Below are 9,468 nucleotides of genomic sequence, written 5' to 3'. Positions count from 1 at the left end.
GCATTTTGTGCCAAGGATGCAAGTCGTATATACAGTGGGCAAAAAAGATTTAGTCAGCCACCAATTGTGCAAGTTCTCCCACTTAAAAAAGATGAGAGAGGCCTGTAATTTTCATCATAGGTACACTTCAACTATGACAGACAAAATGAGGGGAAAAAATCCAGAACAATCACATTGTAGGATTTTTTATAATTTATTTGCAAATTATGGTGGAAAATAATATTTGGTCCAATAACAAAAGTTTATCTCAATACTTTGTTATATACCCTTTTTGGCAATGACAGAGGTCAAACGTTTTCGTAAGTCTTCACAAGGTTTCACACACTGTTGCTGGTATTTGGCCCATTCCTCCATGCAGATCTCCTCTAGAGCAGTGATGTTTGGGCTGTTGCTGGGCAACACGACTTTGCAACTCCCTCCAAAGATTTTCTATGGGTTGAGATCTTGGAGACTGGCTAGCCACTCCAGGACCTTGAAATGCTTCTTACGAAGCCACTCCTTCAGTTGCCGGGCCGCTGTGTTATTGAAGTGTACCTATGATGAAAATTACAGGCCTCTCTCATCTTTTTTAAAGGAGAGAACTTGCCACAATTGGTCTGCTGACTAAATACTTTTTTTGCCCCACTGTACATGTAGTTATTACCATACAATGAGATCCCCACATTTGTAGCCTGTACATGAATATATTCACTGATCTTATACCTCTACCTTCGCAAATAAAAGTAGTGGTGGGTGATATTTTAAATGACCAATTAATGAGGAGAGACCAGGTCAATCAGGATATGAACTTTTTTTTAAACTGTAACGTCCTGACCAGATTAATTATGGTTTGCTTGTTAGTGTTGGTCAGGACGTGAAGCTGGGTGGGAATCTATGTTGTGTCTAGTTTGTCTGTTTCTGTGTCCAGAGACAATATGGTTCTCCAATCAGAGGCAGCTGGTAATCGGTGTCCCTGATTGAGAATCATATATAGGAGGCTTGTTTTGTGTTGGTATTTGTGGTGATTTGTTTCCTGTCTTTGTTTGTGTTCTGCACCAGATAGGACTGTCTCGGCTTTTCAACGTTGTGTTTTGTATGGTTGTAAGTGTTCACCGTTTATTGTCTAATTAAACTGTTGAACACTAACCGCGCTGCATTTTGGTCCTCTCCTTCATCCCAGGAGAAAAGTCTTACAGGAATCACCACCACCAAAGGAACCAAGCAGCGTGCAACGGGACAGCAGCGACAGCAAGAGTGGTACCAGGAGGAATGTCATGGAGGGAAATCATGAACGGAAAAAGGACCCTGGGCTAAGGTTGGAAAAGATCACCTCCCATGGTTAACAGCTGGAGGCAACCGGAGAGAGGAAACTGGCGTTATGAAGGGTACACGGCTAGCACGGAAACCCGAGAAGAAATCCCAAAAATGTATTGGGGGGGCTTAAGGGTAGTGTGGCAAAGGCAGGTAGAAACCTGCGCCCACTTCCCATGCTTACCGTGGAGAGCGGGTAGTACGGCAGACACCGTTTATGTGGGAAGAGCGCAAGGTGCTCCTGTACTGTGCATAGCCGGTGCGGTTATTCCACCACCCCCGCACGGGCCGGGCTAGATTGAGCATTGAGCCAAGTGCCATGAAGCCGGCTCTACATATCTGGCCTCCAGTACGTCTCCTCGGGCCGGTTGTACATCGGCACCAGCCTTACGCATGGGTGTCCCCGGTTCGCCAAACAGCCCAGTGCGGGTTGTTTCCACCTCCCCGCCGACTGGACGGGCTACGGGAGCATTCAACCAGTAAGGTTTGGGCAGGCTCTGGTGCTTCAAGGGAGCCAGTACGCCTGCACGGTCCGGTATATCCGGCGCCACCCTTCCCCCCCAGCCCAGTACCACCAGTGCCTACACCACGCAACCAGGCTTCCAGTGCGTCTCCAGAGCCCTGTTCTCCTCCACACACTCTCCCTGTGGTGCGTGTCTCCAGCCCAGTACCTTCCAGTTCCACGCACCACGCCACCAAGCCTCCAGGGCGTCTCCAGAGCCCTGTTCTCCTCCACACACTCGCCCTGAGTGGCGTGCCCTCAGCCCCGTACCACCATGCCGTACACGCACCATGTCCTATAGTGCGCTTTGAGAGTCCAGTGTGCCCTGTTCCTGCTCCCCGCACTAGCCTCGAGGTGCGTGTCCCAGTCCGTTAAAACCACCCCCAACCAGGTTTCGCACCACGCACCAGGCCTACCACTGCTCGTCTGCCCCAGCACCGTCTGTTAACTGCCTGCCCTGCCCAACGCATCGGCACTGCTCGTCGCCCAGCGCAGTCTGAGCTGCTGCCTGCCCAGCGCCGTCTTGAAGCCATCGGGCCCAGCGCCGTCTGAGCCATCCGTCTGCCCCAGGCCGCTGAGCCCCATCCGTCTGCCCAGCGCACAGCCATCCGTCTGCCAGCCGCAATCTGAAGGCCATCCGTCCTGCCCCATCTGACGCCACCGTCGCCAGCCCACTGAGCCATCCGCTGCCCAGCGCCATCTGAGCCAATCCGGTCTGACCAGCGCCATCTGAGCCATCCCGTCTGCCCAGCGCCATCCTGAGCCATCCGTCTGCCAGCCGCCATCTGAGGCCATGCCGTCTGACCCGCGCTCTGAGCCATCCGTCTTGCCCCCCAGCGCCATCTGAGCCATCCGTCTGAGGCCCTGAGCCGCGGCTACGCCTGAACTGCCATCCGTACTGCCCAGCGCCATCGACCGTCCGTCTGCCCCACGCCATCTGAGCCGTCTCTGCCCATGCGCCATCTGAGCCTCGTCGTCTGCCCAGGCCATCTGGAAGCCGTCCGTCGCCCAGCGCCATCTGAGCCCTCGCGTCTGCCCAGCGCCATCTGAGCGCGCTCCAGCGTCTGCCGTCCCAGCGCCATCTGAGCGTCCGCTGCCCAGCGCCATCTGAGCCGTCCGTCTGCCCAGCGCATCTGAGCCGTCCGTCTGCCCAGCGCTCGACGTCGTCTGCCAGCGCATTACCGTCTCTGCCCAGCGCCATCTGAGCCGTCCCGTTCTGCCCAGCGCATCTGAGCCGTCCGTCTGCCCAGCGCAACATCTGAGCCGTCCGTCTGCCCAGGCGCCATCTGGCCGTCCGTCCTGCCCAGCGCGTTTAGAGCCGCCCTCTTGAGCCGCAGCGCCGCAGTCGGCGCGCCAACGAGCCGTCGGGCCGCCAGAGCGCCAGCAGTCAGGAAGCCGCCAGACCGCAAAGATGTAGATAGAGTGAAAGCCTAATGATTCTGAGTTGGGACTTGCCTTATATAGCCCAACCTTGTTACATTTTCTTAATSCACCACAACTGTCTCAATGTGTCAAACCAACCCATAGTCTCCTGTGTTCTCGCACTAAGAACTGTTTGTCCTTAGAATAGAGGATAAGAAGAGACTTGTTCGMAACAGAGAGACCTCGTCCCGAACATATGCAAGTTTCAGATTGACAGGGGGTGGGGTTAAGAACACGAGATGTGCACAGCCGTGGTGGATTTAGATACAGAGTTAAGTGACAAAAGCATTTTACACAACCAGAGTAACAGGATTGTACATACCTATCATTTAAAGTAATGCTAATACTAATCCCCCGCCCTCAGCCTTTCATCCTTTGTTTGTACATTTCCACTTTTCTCAAGTTTAGATAAACGTGCATGAAGCAATGTGTGCACTGCAGACGCTAGCTAGCTAGTTTGTGGCTCCAGAGGCATCTAGACAGGCTCTTCAGGGCCGTCAGTAGTTGTCAAGTATTAAACCCCGCCCATTTCTACAATTTCTCTTCTTAAAATGTAAATTTAAACCTAACCTTAACCTGAATTGCCTCCTGCATCACATCCTGAATTATTTAAGCAAACAATGTTTGCCTAGTCACTGTGACAAGCAAACCCTCTTTCGCACACGTACACACACGTATACATGTTGATTCATTCAGCTACTCCTTCACTCCCCATTTTCTGTCCCCGTTCGCTGCTTTAGATGTAGGGTTGCGGGAGGCAGGCGTAARCAAACAAACACAGTCGCTCTCCCTCTACATAAACCCCATAACCKTCCTCACAWCTGTGTTTCAGCTCTTTGTGCTGCACTGAGAACACTGATTCCTTATTCCTTCCACTCTGAATACAGGGATCCTCTCCTCTCACAACCCAGGATCCTAGGATTGATACTACAGCAGATRTTTAAAGATGACACCCACACCAACTGTAACTCTCAACACCGGGGCCAGCATGCCTATCGTAGGCTTGGGGACATGGAGGGWAAGATAAAGCGAAATMGTGTTTCTTCTAGTCATCTTGCATGGATGGCGTTGATCATTGTTGAACTGAACTCATGGAATCAACAATAGGCAGTTAACTGTTTCTTTCCCTTTGGCAGTTACCGGTATGTTTATGTTCAAATAAATGACAGTRTTCTCATTTGSCATATATCCTGAGAGTTTTAATGAACTKTGATGATGACCAAGATGAAGCATKTTATTTTRGCACCAATGTTTTACTGTCACACTTGGAATTGCAGTTTAGCCTATACTTGAATTTACCCAACATAGGTAACTAAATTATGGCCTAACTTTGTGATATTAATGATGAGGATTATATTATACAGTGTAATCATACTACTATCATGATGAGTATTTCTACAGTATTCTGTAACCTTTCTGACAGAGGCTTAAATCAAGTGTGAGGTAACCACAATAGAACACAATATATAGCCCTAATCTGTAATTCCTCTGAATCCCTGTGCAGGCAGATGCGGGCAAGGTAGCAGAGGCAGTGAAAGCGGCCATCTCTGCAGGCTACAGACACATAGACGGAGCCTACTGTTACCAGAATGAGGACGAGGTCGGGGATGGCATTCACACCATGATTGGCCAGGGGGTGGTGAAGAGAGAGGAGCTTTTCATCGTCAGTAAGGTGAGGACGATTATCGACTTGGTCACTGTGTCAAAAAGTGGAAAACGTGTCAAGAATCATTAGTCATGTTTGTAGATTTGGTCATATGATTTCCCACTAGACGCCAGGCAGACAAAGAGCTCCATACGGGCTGAAGGCATGTCATGTGTATGCTCTCTGTATAGRCACCAATGTCATGCTAGTACTATCATTTGTTCTGGGTACACTCTTACTCAACTGCCACACGTCACCATGACACTTCAATTTGTCCATAGGATAATATTGGCATTTAAATTGTATTTCAACATGCACTGCAGCAGTCTAATATAACTGTTTCTCCCAAATAGCTGTGGTGTACTCTCCATCAGAAGTCTATGGTGAAGGGAGCCTGTCAGAAGACTCTGAGTGACCTCAGACTAGACTACCTGGACCTCTACCTAATACACACCCCGATGTGCTTTCAGGTACTGTGTGTGTCTGTGTCAATAAAATGACTCTATCAGCTTAAAACTGTCCCTGMTTAAGAGCGAGAAGACCATTGTCTCTGTGACTGATCTGTTTGTCAATGCAGCCTGGAGAGAATCTATTTCCTTTTGGTGAAGACGGACAAGTAATCGCAGGTGACAGCAACTTCCTGGACACTTGGGAGGTAAGGAAAACAAAAATTGTATACTGTATTTCAAAACAAACATCCCCGACACCWGCGAACAAGATTATACCGTAAGATATTTGACCGTTTACCGAGCTAGATCTTGACCTATTGAATAGGCTATGGAGGAGCTGGTGGATGCTGGACTGGTCAAGGCTATCGGTGTCTCCAACTTTAACAAAGACCAGATTGAATCCATCCTGAACAAGCCAGGCCTCAAGTATAAACCTGCCAACATCCAGGTACTGTAGTCTGTGGTGATCAAGACAGACAAAACAAGTCAGTACAGTTTGTACCAAGGTATTATTGCCCCCATCTCTGTATTCCCAACACCTCATCTTTGTATTTGTGCCTTCAGGTTGAATGRCACCCCTATCTGAACCAGGAGAAGCTGATCAACTACTGTCACTCTAAAGGCATCTCTGTGACAGCCTACAGCCCTCTGGGCTCCCCAGACAGACCATGGTGAGATAGATCACACTTTAAGATATTCCTGATGTGTATACAGTCACTTTGGATCAAATAGAAGGTTCTAGAATWAAATACACTCAACCTGTACGCTGAAATGATTGAAAACATGCATTGTGTTTAATTGGTTATTGACAACGTTTCAATGAGTGCGTGCAGTGTCGGACCCTACTCTTTCCCTAGATTTTTTTTCAGGCCCCACCCACCACAAACAATCGGTGTGTTTGACTTCACGTCAACACAAAATGAATTACATTTTCAACAGGGCGAAACCTGGTGAGCCGTCCCTGCTCGAGGACCCAAAGATAAAGGCCATCGCTGTTAAGCACAATAAGACCACAGCACAGGTATGAGTGAAACAACACTTTCCCCTAATTCTGCCTTTAGTGACATACTGTAGCAAGATGTGATCCTGTATTTTAAGCCTTATCCGGAAATATTGAATTACACCAAAAATGAAAGAAATCGTCTGAGGATGGTGCTGGACCATCTGACAGAAAAAGAAAAGAGGACACTTTGATGAAAAGGTTCAAATCCAGGCATGTCACATGACTGCACCAAACACAGGGTCCTGGCTATATGGAATACAAAGGGCAGAACAAACAGTGTTCTCAACCATGCTTACTCCTGTGAAGTTCTGCATTTTCAACAAAAGTCCATTCAAGTTGAGGTTYATGTGGCTGATATACCACTCTTCAAAGAACCTTACAGTACAATTATATATGGTGATAGATTTATAAACAATGATTAGCCTATGTATGAAATGGGATATTGGTCTCTTGTGTAGCATTTAAAGAAAACAGCTAGGGATTAGAATGGGGACATTCAATTGTCAAGGTTTTGGCTGCTGTTTTCCCAAGACACGTCTCTTCTAACGTAAGAATCATTGTTTTGAAACCACGTCGTCGGGGTGTGGTGGTCCAACACTCACATGGTAACAGTTACATTCTTTGGCTGGGTAAAAGGAGTCTTGGTCTAGGGTCAGTTAAGGGACCAATCCCTGTTCTTATCTCTACAGGTCCTTATCCGCTTTCAAATKCAGAGGAATGTGATTGTCATTCCCAAGTCGGCTACGCCCTCCCGGATCAAGGAAAATTTCCAGGTATTTTTTGACAATTACAATTGTGACTGGAAGCGATTCAATAAAATATATATATTTTATACTTCAAATAAAATGTTTCACTTTATTGAACTTTGGCAGTGTATTTTCTAATTAAATATAACTGCCTAGATAGAGATGTGGAAACCACTAAGTTCTAAGGGCGTGCTTACACAGAATCCCGAAGGAAGTTAAATCCCTGCCTCCCAACCTAGAGGTTCTAGGTTCAAATCTCCTCTCTTGTCTGTTTCAATGTCAAATATACGAAGAGCGGTATTCTAAGTGTYGAAGAGCTGTTGGCTCTGGTAAGAATCTTACCTCTGATGTACAGAGTTGTAGGTTCGATCCCAGGCTCAGCTCCTGAATGTAGTTGRGTTCACTCTGGGATAGTTGGAAGGCTGTCAGAACTCATGGTGATAAATACCTGGTSTCCCCTCCTGGAAAAAGTGGGCCCTTAGTTTTAAATGAAGACGTGCCTATATTTAAACAAAGTTCACACTTTTTCCAGGAGTGGTTTAGCCCGTCRGCTTGTCACGCTCTTCCAGCCAATGCCAGTGCCCTCCGGGCATCAAATGTGTGGCAGCCACTCCCTGAAGTGGCCTTGYCTCKCTGACCAGCAGAGTCCTCAGTAGCCAACCATGCTCAAGAGCCAGCACAAGAGTTCAAACGTACAACCTTGTGCTTTGGGGGGAAAGATCCTTACACCAGAGCCACAGAKCCCTTCACACTTGTTACCCTTCTTTGTATACAGTGTACGAAACATTAGGAACACCTCCCTAATTGAGTTGCACCCCCCCTCAGAACAGCCTCAATTCGTCGGGGCATGGACTCTACAAGGTGTTCGAAAGTGTTCCACAAGGATGCTGGCCCATGTTGACTCCAACGCTTCCCACAGTTGTGTCAAGTTGGCTGGATGTCTTTTGGGTGGTGGACCATTCTTGATACACACGGGAAACTGTTGAGCGTGAAAAACCCAGCAGTGGTGCAGTTCTTGATATACTCAAACCAGTGCYCCTGGCCCCTATTACCATACCCCGTTCAAAGGCACTTAAATATGGTCTTGCCCATTCACCCTTTGAATGGGCAAGACAAAGTGACATCAATAAGGGATGACCTGGTCAGTCTGTCATGGAAAGAGCTGTTRCTAATGTTTTGTACACTCAGTGTATATGATATTGAGAGTCGTACACAAACAGGCGAGTAGTTTTGAACCTACYTGCAAGGCAGGGATTTAACCTGGGAGCCACTGACACCTCCACCTTTTCTTTTTGTATATTTCATTGAGAGTTGCACGCAAAAAGAGAAATTGTGGGATTTGAACCCACAACCTCTTGGTTTCAAGGCAGGGATGTAACCCCAGAGCCACTGTTTCCTTCACACTCCTAAATTGTTATTTTGTCYCCTTCAAACAGGTGTCCGACTTCAAGTTAAGTCCCGCAGACATGAAAGTCATCCTTGGTTTCAACAGGAACTGGAGAGGATTCGCTATGGAATGGTGAGTCRACAGAGTTCCAGAGTGTCTAGATGCGGACTTTGACTCTTTCTCTTRTACCTGTTCTTCCCTGACGTACCCTCCTCCTCGCTGCAGGGGCAACAAGCACAAAGACTTCCCTRTGCATGCAGAGTACTGAAGCCTCAAGAGTGGAACTGGAGCTGAAGAGCTGAAGGACACTGACCTGACACCCACATTCCTATACTGTAGTGCCCGTCTTCCTGTCTGTGAAAAACACTGGGGACATACAGCGAGAAGTCCAGTAGTTGTATATAGACTCAACCACTACTTTGACATTGTTCATGAGAGYCAGGAAAGTTCAGGAGGCGAACAGAACGTCCACAGAAAATGTCAGTGTAATGTAATAATTGGGAAATAGTGCCTTTACTTGTTCAAAGTTGAAACATGTTGCATAGTTGTAAGTTTACTTACATGTTGGAAAGTGCCTTTGAAAGCCCGCTACACGTGCTGTGCGTCTCGTTCTAATATGAAATGAATCGGTCCTTAGACAGCTCTTRAGAGATATATCTCAAACAATATGTTAACATTGACAACTTACACAGTAAAATGTGACTCAGTCCAGAATGTCTTGATGTTCTGCACTTAGATGTCATGTATTTRTACATATTTGAAACAAGATTCTAATCCTGAAATATAAACTGCTATCTGACTACCTTGARCTATGAATATCATCTGCATATATAATAAGAACACAGTACTAAGTCAATGAGAAGTGCTTTCTCATCCTGTAAGGCAAGGAGTGTGGATGACTCATTCTAGGCCAAAGGGCTCCTAGGCATTGGAGGGAAGTAGTGTTCAACAAAATATCTTCATGAACATAGGTCTATGTACTATTAGGATAAGCTATGTCGATACTATTTATATATGCCAATGT

The 9,468-nt window shown here is 47.2% G+C and overlaps 1 protein-coding gene across 1 annotated transcript; it reads left to right on the top strand.

Annotated features, from left to right (window-relative positions):
- The first annotated feature begins 4,245 nt into the window (after nt 1-4,245).
- LOC111951552 (aldo-keto reductase family 1 member B1-like) lies at nt 4,246-9,244 on the top strand. The gene is made up of 10 exons (XM_023969726.2): nt 4,246-4,356; nt 4,719-4,886; nt 5,213-5,329; nt 5,437-5,514; nt 5,634-5,756; nt 5,873-5,979; nt 6,248-6,329; nt 7,001-7,084; nt 8,494-8,576; nt 8,670-9,244. Exons 2-10 carry the CDS (start codon nt 4,836-4,838, stop codon nt 8,710-8,712), a joined length of 768 nt encoding a protein of 255 aa, XP_023825494.1. The 5' UTR covers nt 4,246-4,356; nt 4,719-4,835; the 3' UTR covers nt 8,713-9,244.
- The last annotated feature ends 224 nt before the right edge of the window (nt 9,245-9,468 follow it).

The sequence above is a fragment of the Salvelinus sp. IW2-2015 genome, linkage group LG24 (genome assembly GCF_002910315.2).
Source record: "Salvelinus sp. IW2-2015 linkage group LG24, ASM291031v2, whole genome shotgun sequence".
Taxonomy (NCBI): Eukaryota; Metazoa; Chordata; class Actinopteri; order Salmoniformes; family Salmonidae; genus Salvelinus; species Salvelinus sp. IW2-2015.
Note: the sequence above shows the minus strand (reverse complement) of the source record. Positions and strands in the feature narration are given on the sequence as shown.